This window comes from Cydia amplana, chromosome 24 (genome assembly GCF_948474715.1).
Source record: "Cydia amplana chromosome 24, ilCydAmpl1.1, whole genome shotgun sequence".
Classification (NCBI taxonomy): domain Eukaryota; kingdom Metazoa; phylum Arthropoda; class Insecta; order Lepidoptera; family Tortricidae; genus Cydia; species Cydia amplana.
Window position 1 is genome coordinate 4436370 of NC_086092.1, and position 20911 is coordinate 4457280.

General features: G+C 39.9%; 3 protein-coding genes across 3 annotated transcripts in view; all 3 read right to left on the reverse strand.

The window, feature by feature from the left end:
- The window catches only part of LOC134659156 (GILT-like protein 2), a 186962-nt gene that overhangs the window by 109128 nt on the left and 56923 nt on the right, over positions 1-20911 (reverse strand). The gene's annotated exons all lie outside the window — the stretch shown is intronic.
- On the reverse strand, positions 8241-9006 carry LOC134659157 (histone H1.1, embryonic-like). Its single transcript, XM_063514786.1, has one exon. It carries the CDS (start codon positions 8901-8903, stop codon positions 8241-8243), a length of 663 nt encoding a protein of 220 aa, XP_063370856.1. The 5' UTR covers positions 8904-9006.
- LOC134659181 (steroidogenic acute regulatory protein-like) overlaps positions 15837-20911 on the reverse strand; it is a 40736-nt gene continuing 35661 nt past the window's right edge. The window contains exons 13-14 of the mRNA XM_063514814.1: positions 17679-17791; positions 15837-15961 (exon numbers count right to left, since the gene is read on the reverse strand). Of these exons, the coding sequence (XP_063370884.1) occupies positions 15852-15961; positions 17679-17791 (223 nt within the window). The 3' untranslated portion in view covers positions 15837-15851. The remainder of the gene's footprint in view (positions 15962-17678; positions 17792-20911) is intronic.

A 20911-nucleotide genomic window follows, 5' to 3' on the forward strand; every position in this document is an offset into this window, starting at 1 on the left:
ATTGCGTTAAGCGATCTAATAATTGATATCTTTGCAAAAGATGATCAGATGTTACCTCCGCAACAGACGCAGCTGGAAGATATTTCAATGGAGTAACATTAAGAAAATGAGCTGGCGTCAATGCGGAAGGTTCAGCTGGATCAGAGCTTAACACGGATAGCGGTCTAGAATTTAATAAAGCCTCAATTTCACATAGAATTGTCATTAATTCCTGAAATGACAAGATTTAAGACAAGGTAAACCTATCGTACGAAACAAATGTGATTTGACGCATTTAACGTTACTTTCCCAACATCCTCCAAAATGTGGAGCACTGGGGGGAATAAATCGCCAAATTATTTTATTGGCTGATAGTTCAGTTTCCCAAGCGTCTCGATACTCATTCGCAAGGAAATTATGAAGTTCTTGCAAATATGTATTGGCTCCCTGGAAGTTGGTTCCGTTATCGCTGTACATATATTTTACAGGACCACGTCTGGATAAAAACCGCTTAAATGCTGACATAAAGCTTGCTGTACTTAAGTCAGTTGCAAGTTCTAAATGAATTGCTCGCGTTGTGAGACATGTGAATAAGCACAAATAAACCTTTTGACTCTTCACGCCTCTTCGTCGAACAGGTGTACAATACAACGGACCAGCGTAATCACAGCCAGTATGTATAAAGGCTTTCTCAACTTGATTTACCCTGCACGCTGGTAAATCTGCCATCATTGGGGAGTTAGCCTTTGGCTTGGTCCGGAAGCAGTAATTGCATAAATGAATGCGATGACGAATAATACATCGAGCTGCTATGATCCAGAATCGATGTCGTATAATAGATATAAGAGTTTCAGGTCCTGCATGTAAATGGTGTCGATGATAATAATCGACCAGTAGGTTAATGATGTGATCACGACGTGGCAATAACAAAGGATGTTTATAATCGTAATCTTCATCAGAATTACTGAGACGTCCTCCGACGCGAAGGATTCCATCTTGAATAAATGGCTTCAGGCTTGCTAAAGCTTTTGTAAACCCTTTTTTCAGGGTCATATCTAAAATATGTTGACTGAAATAAACTCTTTGTAGAGCTCGTACGATTTCTAATTCGGCTGCTGTTAAGTCATCAGCACTAATAGGGCCTTTAGGTAATCGTTTTATAAATTTTAAGATATAGGCAACTGTGCGTACATATTTAACCCATGACGAGAACCGTTTAGACAAATCATAAATTAAGTTGTCGTTCGAATTGTCACAAGTCACTAAAGAAACCGTTTTTTCTTCAGGAACGTTGACTTCGTCTGGTATAAACGCCTGAATCGGCCATTCGTTTTTCGGGAGTTTCATCCATGGAGGGCCTGATAGCCATAGAGGATGGATCACCAGTTGAGCTGGAGTTAAGCCTCTAGACAGGCAGTCGCTTGGATTTTCTGTTCCCTTAATATGATAAAAATGATCGCTTGATAAGTTATCTTGGATCTTGGTAATTCGATTGGCCACAAAAGTTTGCCATCGATGAGGCGACGAATGAATCCAACAAAGTGTCACTGTTGAATCGGAGAAGGCCAACACAGAGTCGATTGGGTATCTGGTTGAGTAGGTATCAACCACCCTTTTTATAAGTTGTGACAATAGCAATGCTGCGCATAATTCCAGTCTTGCTAGGCTGACAACCTTCACGGGCGCTATCTTAGATTTAGCGCAAATTAAATTAATGACACCTCGGTCATCATTAGGAAAAGTGACGTAGGCATAAACCACTCCACCATAAGCTCTTTCACTAGCATCTGAAAAGCCGACTATAGTTAATGAACAGTTTTCAATGACACCAATATGTCTGGGAATGCTAATGTTAGATAGTAGCGGTAGTTCACCTTGGAACTGTTGCCATTGGCGTACAATATGATCAGGCGGCAATTCGTCCCAATCAATTTTCAAAAGCCATAACTCCTTTATTAGAAGCTTAGCGAACACAATTACAGGGGCAACTAGGCCCAGAACATCGAATAGTCGAGCTACCGATGAAAGAATGTTTCTTTTACTACACGGTCGATCGTCGGGACTAACCTGGAACTTGAATACATCTTCACCAGGATACCAACGCAGACCTAAAATCTTCAACGTTGTATCATCGTCGAAGGTGACACTTTGGGATAAATGTAGTCCTTTCGGTATTTCTTTCAGAACAGCTGCAGAATTTGACGACCACTTTGCCAGTTGGAATCCACCTTTCAAGAACAAATCCAGCAGTTGTTTAGTCGCTTGCATAGCTTGGTCTTCATCAATAACGGAACTGGCTACATCATCCATATAAATATCACGAGATGCAATTTCCTTTGCGAGTGGGTATTTATCACCTTCATCAGCTACTAACTGTTTAACAGTTCGCAGTGCCAGAAAAGGACTGCTACGTAGACCGAAGGCTACCCTATTATACTGAAATACCTTTATAGTTTCTTCAGGATTAAACCTATAAAGTATACGCTGATAAGGACGATCCTCCCCCCGTACGTCAATACACAGATACATTTGACGTACATCAGACGTGATAGCAATACCAAACAATCGTAAGTTTAGGAGAATGCAGAACAAGTCAGCTTGAAGACTTGGTCCTGCGTGAAGTATGTCATTTAACGATAAACCGCTTGTGGTCTGTGCACTAGCGTCCAGCACAATTCTAACCTTTGTGGTTATTCTGTCAATTTTGACAATTGCGTGGTGGGGTATGTGATAAGCATCATTTGACTTATCATTTGGAACCTCAGATAAATATTTTTTATCAATATGTTCACGGATAACTTCATCATAAGCTGGTTTTAATTCAGGTTGCTTGACGAATTTTCTTTCAAGCGCTAAAAATCTGCGTTCAGCAGTCTTGTAAGAATCGCCTAAATTGCTTGGGTCCAATTTAAACGGAAGTGCTACTTCATAACGTCCGTCTTCCAAACGATTGATTGTATTCTTGAAAATATCTTCAGCCTTTTTCTCGTCTGGACTATGAATCACTCCTCCATCCAAATCTTCAATTTCCCAGAATTTTTGCATTAAATTTCCGACATCAACCGAAGTAAAATACCCAGCTGCTGAGTAGGAAGCGTTAACTGCGGGAGCATCGCCTAGTATGATGTACCCCAGTGTAGTTTCTAAAGCGTCAGGCAAACCAGGCTCGTTTTCAATTTTATCTGACATTAACAATTTGGTGAATAACTTAACACCAAGAAGTACGTCAATTTCACCTGGAATCGCCCAAGAGTCATCTGCTAGATGTAAATTATCAAACAGATCAGTTGCAGATTGATCAATATGACAGGTCGGTAAATCAGGCGTGATCTCATCTAAAACAAGCGCTTCGATAGTATATTGATGTTTAGGATCATATCTTGACCTAAATGTTAAGTTGACAGTTCCTCGGATGGGTTGTGTTATCGTTGTTCCACCTAATCCATTTATTGACGTCACTGGGCTGCTGTGTACAGGAAGACCTAAATTCTTGCAGCACTTCAATGTAACGTAATGTTTCTGTGATCCTGGATCCAGCAGACATCTCAAAACCTTGTCCTTGCCGTTACGCCCACTAGCGAGTACCTGAGCAGTGGCGAGAATTTCCGTCAAGGGTGATGTAGTCTGTCCCGATGCCGAATGAGTACATACAGAGGCACCGTTGTCCTTTACGGATGAACTTGTGCTAGCTTCACTATCATCCTTAGATGAAGACTTGGACTCGTTGTTATTCATTGCAGGTTTTGAGTTTTCGAAGTGTAACGTTGTATGATGTTTGCCTTTACATTTACGACAAGTTTTCTTCGAGGAACATTTCGATGCAGTATGATGCGTGTTCAGACAATTAGTGCACGAGTGAGTTTCCTTAACGAAATTAAATTTTTCGTTAGGCGTGAGTTTCATGAAATTATTGCAATTATAAAGTTGCGAGTGATCATTACTCTTGCACATAGCACATGAACTTCCGTTGTCATGCCCTTGCGTGCTAACATACGCTTGGGGCGTGCGAGGGAGGGGAGCTCGCACGCTGCTAGTGTTGGCAGCGGAGCCGCTTTCAGCCTTAGTTGGCGTTCGTTGCGATGTCCGATATAAAATCTTCACTTGTTCCCTAACGAAACAAATGAATTCGTCATATGTAGGCATTGTAGAAGAATTCCGAATAGACATCTCGAAATTCTTTGTGGTATCTGAATCTAATAACTTAAGACCCAGGTGAATGAAAATAAAGTCACTTAAGTTTTCGAGCTTGAGTTGTCTTATTGCTGAAATAGTAGCAGCAAACGAATCAATTATTTTTTCTAAATTAGATGCCGAAGGACCGTTGATGTTGACAGGTTTCATCGAAAACAGCTGGTTTAAATATGACGTAGCTAATGCGCGTTTATCATCATATTTCGCGATCAATGCTTCCCAAACTGTGTTGTAATTTTCTGCGGCAGGTATAACTCCCGCACAGATCGACTTTGCCTTTCCTGTCAAATGACTAAACAAATAATGAACACGCTCAGAATCCGTAAGTTTTTTATTCTCATGTATGACACGCTTAAATGTTTCATAGAAGAATGGGAAGTTTTGAATATCTCCATCGAAAGAAGGAAGTTCAATCCGAGGGATTTTAATGGAGTCGTCCTTACATGAATGGCTCGAATCCCTGGATGTCGAAGGGCTCGGAGCAGGTGCATCAATTTTTGAAATTTGACATTTGATTACGCAGTAGAGATCTTCAAACGCATTCATTGCGTTGTAGTTGACGATGTACTCCGGGTCCAACTCCAAGTTCAGAAGATTGACTTCATCCATCAACTCTATAAATTCTTTTCTCAGTTGATCGACCAATCGAGCTTGCGCGATGAACTGCGAGAAAGCCTTCTTGTCACTGCTTAACTTTGGAATCATGTCATAAATATTTTGTAAACGCATGAAACATTGAGCACGTTTTGCTTCCGCGAGCTTAAGTCGCGTTGCCATGGTTACCTAGTTATTACTATGACAGCACGAAAAAATATGAACAATTTGTGCTAAGATGCACAAATAATTATAAATTATATTCAACTTGTATAATACCTTAATGCAAGTCGAAGGAAAATGAAGTAAATACGAACGTTACGCTTGTATAATACCTTAATACAAGTGTAACCTTCGCAATAGGTTAATTACAGTTTATGAAAAACTGAGGCTTTTAGAAATAATTTACCCGTAGCTTTCAGTTTAGTAGAGTGTATTTAGTAACTTAAAATACACTGAAATTATATACTTAACGAATATGGTGTGCAAAAATGTTCCGTGAAAATTATGTCACAATATGACAGTTACAAAATACGAAATTTATTTGTAACGCATTTATAAGGTAGCGTGATGAATAATCCCACACGCTACGCGTAAATGAAATATGAAATAAAAATAACAGACAATAAAAATAAATTAGTTTACTGACCGTACTTTGAAATAGAATTATGACGGGAACATTTTTTTGAAAATTAAGAAACCGAAAGGAAATCCGAAATTATATTTTGTACCTACGCGATTCAGTGAGCAACAAGGTTATTATGTAATATTTTTAAAGGTAAATTTGGAAACCGGTTCAAAGGCCAAAAAATGGGGATGCGGAAAAACTTACATGCACTGGTTCTGCGTTTTCCTCCTTATAGAGTCTCCAGTCTCCACTGATTCGGCGGCACTTTATTTTGTTGTATGTATACTTAATTATAGGGATCCCTTTGGTTTCATTTTCTTCAACACACAATATATCGAATCGAGTTTTATTTTACATGTATTGATGTGACATGTGACATTTTTTCTCTTTTTATTATCGCCTTGCCGTCTATATTGAAAACCCGACAAGGAGGTCAGAATTCATAGGTTAAGTATTTAATACGTGGCGCAAACAGTAAGGATCCCTAAAAACCGGCCATCTGCGAGTCGGACTCGCGCACGGAGGGTTCCGCACCATCAACAAAAAATAGAGCAAAACAAGCAAAAAAACGGTCACCCATCCAAGTACTGTACACAAGTACCCCGCCCGACGTTGCTTAACTTCGGTCAAAAATCACGTTTGTTGTATGGGAGCCCCACTTAAATCTTTATTTTATTCCGTTTTTAGTATTTGTTGTTATAGCGGCAACAGAAATACATCATCTGTGAAAATTTCAACTGTCTAGCTATCAAGGTTCGTGAGATACAGCCTGGTGACAGACGGACGGACGGACAGCGGAGTCTTAGTAATAGGGTCCCGTTTTTACCCTTTGGGTACGGAACCCTAAAAAAGAGCTAGTAGAAGTTTTGTATGTAGGTAGTTAGTGTTACTATTACCTACATCAAGAGGCCAACTGAGTCGTTTAGTATTACTTAGAGAAGTTAGAGACGGACAAACCTACCTACCCCTTTTATCTTCACCGAAGTTGGGTAAATATCCTTTTCTAGGGTTGTAAGATTTTATTTCTCGTAATCATTACCTTCTTGCCAGTGGCGATGCGTCCACAATAAAGTCCAGAGCACACCGGTGTGTCATCTCTCATAAGGAACTGTATATTAGAACGTGCACTGGCACGTCTACCCACACGCACCCGTGGGTACAGAACTACGGAACCCTAAAAACCCACCGACCCGTTTTACAGACTACTCCACTTTTTAGGGTTCCGTAGCCAAATGGCAAAAAACGGAACCCTTATAGATTCGTCATGTCTGTCTGTCTGTCCGTCTGTCTGTCCGTCCGTATGTCACAGCCACTTTTCTCCGAAACTATAAGAACTATACTGTTGAAACTTGGTAAGTAGATGTATTCTGTGAACCGCACTAAGATTTTCACACAAAAATAGAAAAAAAACAATAAATTTTTGGGGTTCCCCATACTTCGAACTGAAACCCTAAAATTTATTTTTCATCAAACCCATACGTGTGGGGTATCTATGGATAGGTCTTCAAAAATGATATTGAGGTTTCTAATATCATTTTTTTCTAAACTGAATAGTTTGCGCGAGAGACACTTCCAAAGTGGTAAAATGTGTGTCCCCCCCCCTGTAACTTCTAAAATAAGAGAATGATAAAACTAAAAAAAATATATGATGTACATTACCATGTAAACTTCCACCGAAAATTGGTTTGAACGAGATCTAGCAAGTAGTTTTTTTTTAATACGTCATAAATCGCCTAAATACGGAACCCTTCATGGGCGAGTCCGACTCGCACTTGGCCGCTTTTTCTAACTGTATTAATTAGAAAGGGGCGGCCAGTCTATCTCGCGGGAGACTTACTATCGCGGCGCTCCTGTGTTAGGCCTAACAATATTGAACGAGTTAAAATGTAGGTCCTATATCTAGTCACCTTCCGATTTTATTGGGTAGTTAATTAGCTATAGTTGGTCAAACCAAATTGTCAGTATAGAACAAAAGAACTATACTCATCCTTTTCTTTTGGGTGCAAGTACTAGTGTAAGATAGTATGATTCTCTCTGTCTATGTTTGAAATGAGACAGTCCTTTGACAAACTATACCTACTAAGGCTACTAATAAAATATAGGTATGGTACCTAATTAGACATATTATGTCTCTAGCAGGCGTGGCTCACTCCGCGATTTCGTCGCTTTGCTACAGGTAGCTAAAAGTACATCCGTTCCGGCCCCAATTTTGGGGAAAGCCATAAGCCGCGCGTGGCGCTGTCGCCACCTAGCGGCCATATCTGTGCTGATCGTAACAGACGCGTTTTGTTAGAGAGTGAGTCTTCTGTACTTAGTACTATTATTTATTCTGTGTCTCTAGTAGCAATTACCGTTGGGGTGTCCTTGCCAACGGTAAACTAAAACAAGTTTTAATGCATTATAATCTTTTATTTACACAGCTATACATTTATCGACATACCTATATTTCAAATTCGCATAAATCAACATTAAAAGTAACAATCGCATTGCACATTTTTATAATAATTCGCATTGCAATATTGCACAATCTTACACAATATAAAGCTCAATATAAAAGTCGCTAAATATTAATTTAAATTAACAATCGCATTGCACATTTTTATAATAATTCGCGTTGCAATATTGCACCATTTTACAGAATATAAATTTTACTATACATATTTTACATATTGAACATTACAACAAGATTTTAATGTAGGTAATTCACATTGCACTAAATTAAAAACAAGTCGCGATGCTTATTGAAAGCAAAAATAAGGCACAGTCAATCAGTCACAATTATTTCTAGAATCTGTTCAATTTCTAGAATCTTCCTCCTTTAGCCGCTTTCCAAATCTAGTCACTAATCTTAAGCTTTTAATTTCGGCTTCATCTTCGGAGGTTTAATGATGGATCCTATGCTTTTCCTCTTCATCATGGTCGCTTTCTTTTTAGTTGGAGTTGCCGCCGTTTTACTTTTCTTCTTCAAATCCACTTTCTTCTTATCTTTCGGTTTTTCAGTCTTCTTTTCCTTATCTTTTACATCCATCTTGACTTTCTTCGCGGGCTTAATTTTATCTATATTCGCTTTTTCCTTCACCATTTTCTCTTTCTTATCTTTTGGTTTTTCTGCTTTCTCTTTAGTAATTTTCTCCTTTTTAGGTTTTTCCTTCTTGATTTTAGGTTTCTTTTTAGGTTTTTCTTTAACAGCCGCCAGCTTGAAGGATCCTGACGCCCCGATGCCTTTCAATTGCACTATACTGCCGTCTTCAACGCCAGTCTTCAAGGTTTTTTTGATGAGATACTTGACTTTATTCGTTTGAACATAATATTTGTCTTCCATGTACTTCTTGATGGCTTGTATTGAGACTCCTTTTCTAGTTTTAAGTTCTGTCAAAGCTTCGTGGATCATAGCTTTGGTGGTGACCTTTCTTTCGTGAGCTTTTAGTAAGTCTTCAGTTGGGCTATTCGGTGGTTTTTTGACGGGTTTCATTGGAGGTATTTTTTTGATTTCGACGTCGGAGTCTGACATTATGACGTGATGTGACAACTTTGAGGTGAAGTCGAGCAAAGTCTTGCGCTTGTTGTGAGCTTGGTTAATGAGGGCGAAGCTTTACCGTAAAGAGAGCCGCGGGTAGTTTTAAATTTGAGTTTGTTTTCTACCCTCGATTTTTTCTCTAATATTATAAAGAATAGGTATGTAGGGGAAGTCCGGGTAAAGCGAACACCCCAGGCAAAGCGAATTCGGGCTCCCAATCCTAAACTATTCGACTTTGCCGCACCACGCGCCTATATGATGTTCAGGATCCTTCGCTCTATGAGCGGCAAGCGTCACAGGGAGCGGTCGCTGTGAGCGTCGTCGGTGACGAGTCAAAATGTGTTTTTAGTGCAAAATATTCGATTTTGAAAGGTAAGTACATTGTATGTTATTTTGTCACAGTAATTATCTCGAATTTTAATTCAAGATGCTTTTATTGCTTATTAAAGTATCTTCCTTTTACAACGCATTTCTTTTAAAACAATCAAAGGGTAATTTTTTTTAAATTCTTATTTTCTTTAACTGACTGAACGGGCAAAGTGGATCGGGCAAAGCGGATAGCGTGTTCACTTTGAATTTATTAGGTAATTTTTATTTATGATAATATTTTGTTACAGATGGTATATAAATATCAAAAAAAGATCGATAATGGCTCCTGGCTAACAGACGTCATGAAAATGGCTATCAGAACGTGGATTCGCTGTGTTAAAATGTCTTCAGAAATGCCGTGAAGACTTATGCTTATGAAATCAGTGAAAATATATCAAAAGTTACTTGTGACAGCTTTTTCTAATTAATATTATTGATATGATCTTATGTTGATTAATTTTCACTTAGTTATTAAGTTCACTAAGATTTTATGAGTAAAATTTGCTTTGCCCGGGGGGCTGTTTCACTTTGCCCGGCACCCTGGGCAAAGCGAATAAAATATCTTTTTTTACGTTTTGTTCAAAACTGCAGCAACTATTAAACATTGGAGGCTAGTGTTGTTTTAAATTAAAAGATTATTAAATAAAGACTTATTATTGATACTTTTTTCATTTCTTCCTCGTTAAATTTTTCTGTTATGTAAAGTCAAAGGTAAAGGTGTTCACTATGCCCGGACTTCCCCTACTGGTATGTAAGAACTAAAATTGTTTGTATCACTTGAAGCTTGGCAAAGTAATTACTTTATTCGATAGTAGGTAGGAGTACAAGTCTTATATTTTGTGGGTGCATTTTGATATCCATTATTACTGTAGCTTAGGGTTTTTTTTTAAATCCAGCTGGTGCAACTCAGCTGAAACGTCGGAATTAAAGGTAAAAACAATGAAATTATATCGCGTTAGACCCGTTTGTGTAATTAAATATGTGTACAAAGCGCGAGAGTTTAAAGTGTTATAAATATTCTAATAAGAAATAAATATTAGACTATTTTACCCTTTTCCTGTTCAGAATTATTGATTTTAGCAAAGAGTAGATATATTTATCTACAAGTATTTTAAAAGGTACTTATTCGTAGGGTAGTTAAAATAATATGTTATAAACAACCCTCATCAGAAAAAAATACATTAAGTTTAAAGTAACGGTCCATAATAATAAAAACTTATTTTTTGGGTGTATTCTCACTTGTCTCCGTCGGACACAGATGGGAATAGGTGTTTTCATATAAATCATTCCCATTTGTCCTCTCCTTAGGCGTCGTACGAGGGGCGACTGAAAATTTCGCGGTCTTAGAAAAAAACCGGCCAAGTGCAAGTCGGACTCGCGCACGGAGGGTTCCGCACCATCAACAAAAAACAAGCAAAAACACGGTCACCCATCCAAGTACTAACCCCGTCCGACGTTGCTTAACCTCGGTCAAAAATCACGTTTGTTGTATGGGAGCCCCACTTAAATCTTTATTTTATTCTGTTTTTAGTATTTGTTGTTATAGCGGCAACATAAATACATCATCTGTGAAAATTTCAACTGTCTAGCTATCACGGTTCGTGAGATACAGCCTGGTGACAGACGGATGGACAGCGGAGTCTTAGTAATAGGGTCCCGTTTTTACCCTTTGGGTACGGAACCCTAAAAAATGAAAGAGAGTATTAAAGTAAATGTTAATTATTAACCGTTAATAATCGTTAGTAATGGCGGCAATATTTAAACTGCCAAAAAGGCGGGGCAAAAGGTAGCATAGTTTTTTATTTCTTTTTTTTCTAGCTTAGGCCGCGAATATTTCAGGCTCTCCTCGCATACACACAAAATTTTGATATTTTGGACCCCCACCCCTTGCCACGCTTTTTCCTATCTCTTTAACACGAACTGTAACATTTGGCACAATAAATGACAAAGCACTAGGAATTTATAATTTAAGTGAAACAAAAGCATTCAGTACAAAAATCTTTATTTCCGCTTAAAACTATTATTTATTTATTATACAAGCGTTTTAACCTTAAATCTATAATTGGTGAAACTTATAAAATACAAGCAGTGCAATAACTGCATTTTCTTGAACTTTGGTTCTGATGGTTAAACTATAAGTTAATCAGCTGATGATCGTCGTTTGTCCCTCTCTATGGCATAACGACAGATAGGGACAAACGACGATCATCGACTGATTAAGTTAGCAGCCGTTAAATATACACTTAGAACAATAAATACGGTTTTGTGGCGAACATGGTAAATAATTTGGTACAGAGTATTAAACGTTAAAAATGTGGCTTTCCATTAGAGAAGGGTCTTTATGCAAATAGTGCAATAAAGATCATTTTATCTGAAATTCCTAGAGAAATACTGATAGAATGGTCCTTATAGCACGCGTGTCTCACTCCGCGATTTCGTCGCTTTGCTACAGGTAGCTAAAAGTACATCCGTTCCACACCAATTTTGGTGGCTATTTGTAAGCCGCGCGTGGCGCTGTCGCCACCTAGCGGCCATATCTGTGCTGATCGTACCAGACGCGTTTTGTTAGAGAGTGAGTCTTCTGTACTTAGTACTATTATTTATTCTGTGCTTATAGCACATAAACCATAAGGATAAGGACCCTTCTCTGATGGAAACCCACAAACAAATAATCTCTTCTTCCTCGCGTTCTCCCGGCATTTTGCCACGGCTCATGGGAGCCTGGGGTCCGCTTGGCAACTAATCCCAGTAATTGGCGTGGGCACTAGTTTTTACGAAAGCGACTGCCATCTGACCTTCCAACCCAGAGGGTAAACTAGGCCCGTATTGGGATTAGTCCGGTTCCCTCACGATGTTTTCCTTCACCGAAAAGCGACTGGTAAATATCAAATGATATTTCGTACATAAGTTCCGAAAAACTCATTGGTACGAGCCGGGGTTCGAACCCGCGACCTCCGGATTGCAAGTCGCACGCTCTTACCGCTAGGCCACCAGCGCTTCACCCACAAACAAATAATAAATACAATATATTATAGTTGATTTAAATTTGCTTTAAATGACATTTGTACACAGTAAAAGCCGGTGATTGCAAATATTTTACAAAAATGCAAATTGTTTGTACTGTGAGGCCCTGCAGCTCAGTTGCAAAATTATCTAACCGTCGTACAGTCGCCATCAGATATATCGGAGCGGCCAAGGTGCTCACAAATATCCGAACACGCCTCTATTGCTAAGGCTCTGTGCGTGTTCAGATATTTTTGAGCACCTTGGCCGCTCCGATCAGGGATGTTGCGGATGCCGATTTTTTGACATGCGGATTTTTAAAGGCTCACATCCGCGGATGCGGATGCGGATGTCAAGATAGTACCATAAAAAACGTCAAATATTACATTTTAGTAATTTTTATTTAAAAAAACCGGCCAAGTGCGAGTCGGACTCGCGTTCCAAGGGTTCCGTACATTAAGTCCCACTCACGCTTGACTGCTCATTTCTAATAGGTTTTTTTGGCTAATGACTAAATTACCTAGCAGTCTAGCACTTACGCCGATGCTAAGACGTTCCTGTACCGACCTGTTCCACATCCGCATCCGCATTAAATCCGCATCGATTTTATGCGGATGCGGATATTCGCAACATCCCTGGCTCCGATATATCTGATGGCAACTGTAGGTACATCTCTTTAAAAGACGTTAACAGTAAGTAACTAAACGGTAGAAGTGTTAAAAATATCTACACGCCTTAAATAATTAGAGAGAGAAAGTGTGTAGAGCATTATGACCACCTCGTTCGCTTAGAAACTTTTCACTGAACTAAAAAACTAAACGACAAACTAAGCGATAATAAAGAGATTGACGTCTGCGGCCATTTACGTATTTCTCATATAGCTTGGGTACGGTGACAGCGGTCATCTCCATACAATGTATAGGTAACGTTAAACGCAATTTTTTCTTATTTTTTATTTTCAGATGACAGCTGTCACCGTACCCAAGCTATGTGAATAATGCTTATAAAAACTAGGCTTCGGTTCGGAATATAAAATGCGCTAACTATAGGTACACGTATTTAGTCTTAGAGATAGCCAAACTCAAAATGAGCTTTAGATTTTTTGACAGATAGGGTAATTCGTCAATAACTGGCCACCGGCTAATAACTGGCCACCCTACACTAAAAATGAATTATATTCTCCTGTAAACATTTTAGTATAAGGTTTCAATAACTAGCCACCTTATACTAAAATTAAGTCTGTTTATATGTGAAAAGAATAGATTTTTAGTTTAGGGTGGCCAGTTACTAAACAGTGGCCAGTTGACGAATTACCCTATATGCAAATTATAAAGGTTTGGTTCTTATAATTATAAATAGCCACAGTAGGCAGCCAGCAAAATCAGTAGCCGCGCTTAGCGACATCACGTTTAATACTATTTCCCACGTTTTTATACATTTCATGTTGATATTGTCTGTACCAACACGTTAGAACAAGTCCCAAAACACTCGGACACGCTTTAGTTTAATTTGTCATGCGTACTCTTGTACAGTCACAATCAGATACATCGGGGCGGCCAATGTGCTCACAAATATCTGAACATACCATGAATCTAGTATTTTAACTGGATCTGGCATGAGGGGTGGGGGAAATGACCGAACGGGATAGTCTTATGTATCTTTCAGTAGGAGTAGCAGCGAAAGCGCTATTATTGTTTGTCCTTGTCACAGTCTCGCATTTTTTTTATTCCCCACCATAAATTAGTATGGATTATGGCGGGCAACAAATAAATTCGACCAATCATAGTGTCGCGTTGCCTATGTTTTGTCCCTCACGGAGGCACGTGTATACCACATCTATTAGGATCCTACCATCTATGGATCACACCTACTATTGTCAAGGCGTTAGTGCAGTGGTTCCTAACCTGGGGGTAATTACCCCCGTGGGGGTAAAACTGGTATTTTACGGGGCTAATAAGCTAACCTAATATAACAATACAACAAACATACACGTTTTATTTTTTATTACCATTGGGAGGAGGGGTAAAATCAGGTTCCCTAGTGAGTCATAGGGGTGACCGGACTGAAAAGGTTAGGAACCACTGACTTAGTGTGTTCGGATATTTTTGAGCACCTCGGCCGTCCGATATATCTAATGACTGTAAATGAAGCGAGGAAACAAGTCAGAACAACCTTTTAACTCTTTGAACGCCATAGACGTCAACTGACGCGCGCGGCTACAGACCAATATGAACCTTAGCGCATTGCGACAAGGTTCACGATGCGCCGCACAAAATAGACGTGGTGTTTTAAGAGCCACCCCACACTAGCGTCTTTTGAGCGTCGGTGTCTAGTCAGCGCTATGGAAAGCGTCGCTGCGCAGGGCCATTTTATTTAAAGTTGTCCACTACACTTATTTTTTTTAAATTTCTTAATTTCTATGTTATTTCTACTCAGAATCACGAGCTCTTTCTATCCTAATAGAAGAAAAAAAGTGTCCCGAGGTTTTGATTTCCATTCCGTTACCATTTTTCATAGACTTTGTATGGCGGTCACGGAATGGAAGGAACGAAAAATTTATGGAAATTTTGGGACACTTTTTCTGCTATTAGGATCAAAAGAGCTTGTGATTCTGAGCAATTCTGAGTAGAAATAACATAAAAAATTCCATTAGGAATAAAAGTGTAGGGGACAATTTTAAATAAATAAGCGCTGGTGGCCTAGCGGTAAGAGCGTGCGACTTTCAATCCGGAGGTCGCGGGTTCAAACCCCGGCTCGTACCAATGAGTTTTTCGGAACTTATGTACGAAATATCATTTGATATTTACCAGTCGCTTTTCGGTGAAGGAAAACATCGTGAGGAAACCGGACTAATCCCAATAAGGCCTAGTTTCCCCTCTGGGTTGGAAGGTCAGATGGCAGTCGCTTTCGTAAAAACTAGTGCCTACGTCAAATCATGGGATTAGTTGTCAAGCGGACCCCAGGCTCCTATGAGCCGTGGCAAATATGCCGGGACAACGCGAGGAAGAAGAGACAATTTTAAATAAAATGGTCCAGTTGCGCCAACGTGGCGTCGAGCAGCAGCCATAGAGTTGACTAGACGCCGACGCTCGGAAGACGCTAGTGTGGAGTGGCTGTAACACATTCGCTGCCAGACAAGAAACGGCGCACTACCCCAGAAACCGGTCGTCTATAGCTGGGCGTTTTTTTTTTGTTGTCCCCTACACTTTTTTTTTCAAATTTGGGATTTTTTATGTTATTTCTACTCAGAATCACGAGCTGTTTCTATCCTAATAGGAGAAAAAAAGTGTCCCAAAATTTCCATACATTTTTCGATCTATGAAAAATGGTGACGGAATGGAAACAGAAACCTTAGAACACTTTTTTTCTCCTATTAGGATAGAAAGAGCTCGTGATTCTGAGTAGAAATAACATAAAAAATCCCAAATTTGAAAAAAAAGTGTAGGGGACAACAAAAAAAAACCCAGCTGCGTACAAAACTCAACGGGTTGTCCGGCTGAGCAAAGTTCACGAGCGCCCACCATGTAGGTTCCTGGCAGTGAATGTGGTAAGAGTTAAATAGCATTAGAGTTAGAACAAGCCTTTGGCCCTGGCTTCGGCCGTGAACTTCCTGACATGAACTATATAATCCAGCATCACGGTGGCGAACGCGGCGTCTAGCACGAACTGGGGGATTTTACCTGAAACGAAATATATCAGCTATGGTTTAACAAATACCTATTTTCTATCTTACAAATTAACACAAACATAGACACACATACATACATAACACAAGACAAAGACATACATTTACTCATTATACATAAAACTTTACGGGCCTGATTTAGTTAAATTATGTTTAATCATAAGTCAAAATGACAGCTATTTAAGGACAAATATATGAAGTGCATATACTTGGAAAAATTGGACCTATGCCGCTGTGGCCCGGTGGCGGAGTGGCAACAGGCACCTGCCGCGATAGCAGAGGACGCTGGTTCGATTCCAGCCTGGGGCACTGGAGGCTTGGCTCACTTTTACTTAATATATGACATTTATTTCAGATTATTAGCTAATTGGAATATGAATATGAGCTAATTGAGAGTGTAGGCCAAAGGTATGGTGCAATCTTTTCGAGCGATGACGCCATAACCTTAGGCCTACACTCGGGTAGATGGCGTTAGTTTCAAAATTTAACAAATAAACACATATCAGGCGGTCTAGCATGAGTTGCGTTCTCGCGCGCGACACCATACATCTGGCGCGACTTCAAGTATGGGCTCGCGCGCGAGAACGCAACTCATGCTAGACCGCCAGTGAAATAATAAGGGTCAAAGTCAAATGGCGTTCTAACAGTTTTAATCTTTTGTCAAAAGATGGCAGTAAATGTACTGGGACTACATAATTTATCATGACAGTAACTCTATATTCACTCTATTCTCTTTCGTTCCACATTCCTACTATCATCATCATCTTCCTCGCGTTGTCCCGGCATTTTGCCACAGCTCATGGGAGCCTGGGGTCGGTAATTGGCGTGGGCACTAGTTTTTACGAAAGCGACTGCCATCTGACCTTCCAACCCAGAGGGTAAACTAGGCCCGTATTGGGATTAGTCCGGTTTCCTCACGATGTTTTCCTTCACCGAAAAGCGACGGGTAAATATCAAATTATATTTCGTACATAAGTTCCGAAAAACTCATTGGTACGAGCCGGGATTCGAACCCGCGACCTCCGGATTGCAAGTCGCACGCTCTTACCGCTAGGCCACCAGCGCTTTTTTCTCCATTCCTATATGAGTATAATATTTATGGCCTTACCTTTGAGATCACAGCACATGAGCCACTGGAACTGCGTCTGGTACCGTTCCGTACCGTCCTGCATCCTCACCAGCACTGGCTTCAAGTACCAACAACTCACTTTGTTATGTGCAGTAATGAGACATACATACATACATACTATTTATGACCTTACCTTTGAGATCACAGCACATGAGCCACTGGAACTGCGTCTGGTACCGTTCCGTACCGTCCTGCATCCTCACCAGCACTGGTTTCAAGTACCAACAACCCACTTTGTTATGTGCAATAAAGACACATACATACATACGATTTATGACCTTACCTTTGAGATCACAGCACATGAGCCACTGGAACTGCGTCTGGTACCGTTCCGTACCGTCCTGCATCCTCACCAGCACTGGCTTCAAGTACCAACAACCCACTTTGTTATGTGCAATAAAGACACATACATACATACGATTTATGACCTTACCTTTGAGATCACAGCACATGAGCCACTGGAACTGCGTCTGGTACCGTTCCGTACCGTCCTGCATCCTCACCAGCACTGGTTTCAAGTACCAACAACCCACTTTGTTATGTGCAATAAAGACACATACATACATACGATTTATGACCTTACCTTTGAGATCACAGCACATGAGCCACTGGAACTGCGTCTGGTACCGTTCCGTACCGTCCTGCATCCTCACCAGCACTGGCTTCAAGTACCAACAACCCACTTTGTTGTTACCCCTGGAAACAAACAAGTCAATTATCAGGGCGGATCAACTATTTCTTGTTATTACTTTGTCCGGTCAACCAAGAGACAATAGTAGCATAGTTTGTTAGAGACATTGTAGTCCACCTTTTTCTGACACGCTTGGTAGACGACCCTCAATGGAAAGGGTTTATAAGTATCACAAAAAAGAGTGTTTGGTGAATTTAAATGCCTACAAATTAGGTTATAAAGAGTGACCTAGGATAACGTAACCATGGCAACGAGTGACAAGAAAAAGTTGATTCACCCATGTATATGTCGGAGAATGACTGAATTGTGCCATCTATCGCCTTTGACGGGTGTTTCATCACGCAATCTTTGACAAATAAAGCAAACTAGGGCGTTAAGCTTTGGATTCCTCCGAAAACGGTGCCGTCATATTACGGCCGCTATATAGCGTTGACTGACGTCACTAGAACGTTGTCTATGTAAACAAGATGGCGCGGTTTCCTAGACGACGTTACGTTACGTTGATTGTCAACGTAACGTAAGATGACGGCCGTCATGACCTTGTCGATAGTTTCGTGAACGTTTTATTAGATAGCGGTGACGCCATTTTGAATAAATGACACGAGATGTGAATAAATGATTCCGTACTACGATTCTTTTCCTCTTCTGATGATATTTCATCCTCCAAGTAAATTATAGATGATCAAGCAAATCTTGTCAGTAGGAAAAGGCGCGAAATTCAAATTTTCTATGGGACGTTATCCCATCGCGCCTACATTTTTCAAATTTGCCGCTTTGACCTTGGTGGATGACGGTGTGTTATGACGCCGTGGTACTTTCCACATGTCGCCACCGTAAAGACGGCCGTCTTTTGCTGCCGCTATATGACGGCCGTCATATGACGGCACCGTTTTCGGAGGAATCCAAAGCTTTATGTGTACACCTGAGTGGCGTTCGGCGCAGTTCCGCCAAGGCGTCATAGAGTGCGCTGTCAAAACAAATGAAATCCAGAACAATTGAAGTTATGCTGTCAATCAATCGTCAGATGAGAAAGAACGGGAGAAGATGACGTCTGTGGCGGTTCCTGGGTCTAATCCACTGGTTTGCTTTGGATAAGAAGTGTAACGTGTGCTATGATTTGTAATCAGTCTTGTTCAGTATATATAGTTCGTAGCTTTCTAATAGAGCCCGACGGGTAATCCTTTGTCTATTGTTAAGTAAAACCGCTCGTGCCACGTGCCACAACCACCTGCATAAAAAATCGTTCGTTCACTTTACCCAGGTAATTGAATTACAACTCCTATGGAACTTGCAATAAGATTCAAAATGAACTAATGGATAAATATTTTGTTACGATGTGTGTGGTCCGTTCAACTCGCCGCCACTCAGTACTTCGGTTACTGAGTGCCGGCGAGTCGAACGCTACAGAACCAGTCTACAATGTGTCATCGAGATGCGTAACAAAGGCGCGTTATCGGAGAGCGCACCTACACTGGTTTTATGAGCGTTGGACTAGCCCGCGCTCAGGTGCCAAATAGAATAATTAAGACCCTTTTTTGCAGGTAAGTAGCACGTGCGGTTTTACTTAAAAATAGACAATAGGATTAGCCGTCGGGCTCTATTAGAAAGCTACGAACTATAAAGACTGTGAGTTGAATACCGTATTTCATTGAATGAAAGCCCTCGTCATCCACGATTGAAGGTCCTAATGTGCTTGCGATAGTATGATACGCCCACGATTCCCGACATATATAAACATGTTACTTTGTTTATATATATATATGTCGGGAATCGTATAAGATAGCAGTTATTCGGTCCTACGGGGGAATTACATTAAAAGGTTGAGATAGGTCGTATTTGTTGAAATAAATCTTTTATTAATTTTTACTAAAAATAACAAATTAAAAAAAAAGGTATTGATTCTACATAAAAAAATAATCGATCGATTGGAAACTTGAAAGTATTCAGAAAATAAATTAATAGGGGCTATTACTGCAATGTTCTGCCGCCAAAGTGCAGCACTAGCACCCATCATAAACAATAGAGTAACTTATACATACTGTGACTTTAAACTGTTTTTTGACAAGTTTTCACAGACAATCAAATATGACATTGATACATCAAGGCGGTTTGTTTACAAGGGACTACCGGGAAACGCGAAATCGATACTCAGCTATCTGCCTCTTTATCGCTCGAATATGCAGAGTGATAGAGAGGTTCGATAACAAAAGTTCGACTCTCTCGTTTGCGGTAGACCCATAGATTGTGACGGATTGTGGAAGTGGCGCCCCCACGCAGAGTTTGGCGTAATATTTCCTATTGACAGTTCAGTATCTATTTATTAGAAAAACAGCTTATATGACTAACGAATGGCAAACACTCAAAATAACAAAGGACCTTAAAGGGGCCCACTGATTAACAGTCCGCCGGACGGTATCGGCCTGTCAGTTAGAACAAAAAGTTGACAGTTCCGAACAACTGACAGGCCGATACCGTCCAGCGGACTGTTAATCAGTGGGACGCGTAAGAGTTGCGGGATGTAATAAAGAAACAATACTGTTGATATTTATTTATATTTTTGTGATTTAAAAAAATATATATATATTAAATATATTAAAAACGGGTCACTCACGTATTTTAAGTCGAAAAACGCTCGACATGTTTCACTTCGTACCGAGATGTATCATCAGGAGCTTGCGTTTACGATGACAAGCTCCTGATGACACTTCTCGGTACGAAGTGAAACATGTCGAGCGTTTTTCGACTTAAAATACGTGAGTGACCCGTTTTTAATATATTTAATATGTCTTTGTCTCACGGAAGTTTTGTTATTAAAAAAATTATATGATAAAGTAAATATTTATTACATTTTCAAGTACTTTATGCAGTTAAAAAACTTCAGAAATGCATTCAAAACTAAAATTCACCTTATGTCTTACTATTAGGTACACTTGGTCATGCAAATCTTGTCAGTAGAAAAAGGCGGCAAATTTTAAAAATCGCGGGTTAACAACACTACGTTTGGATTAGTCGAAAATCGAGTGTCATTTACATCTTATCTGTGGAACTGTTTTGTTTACATTTCATCGTTGTTCGATGTACATTGCTGCTTTTTGTTTCCTAGGGATACCATACTTTAGTTTGCT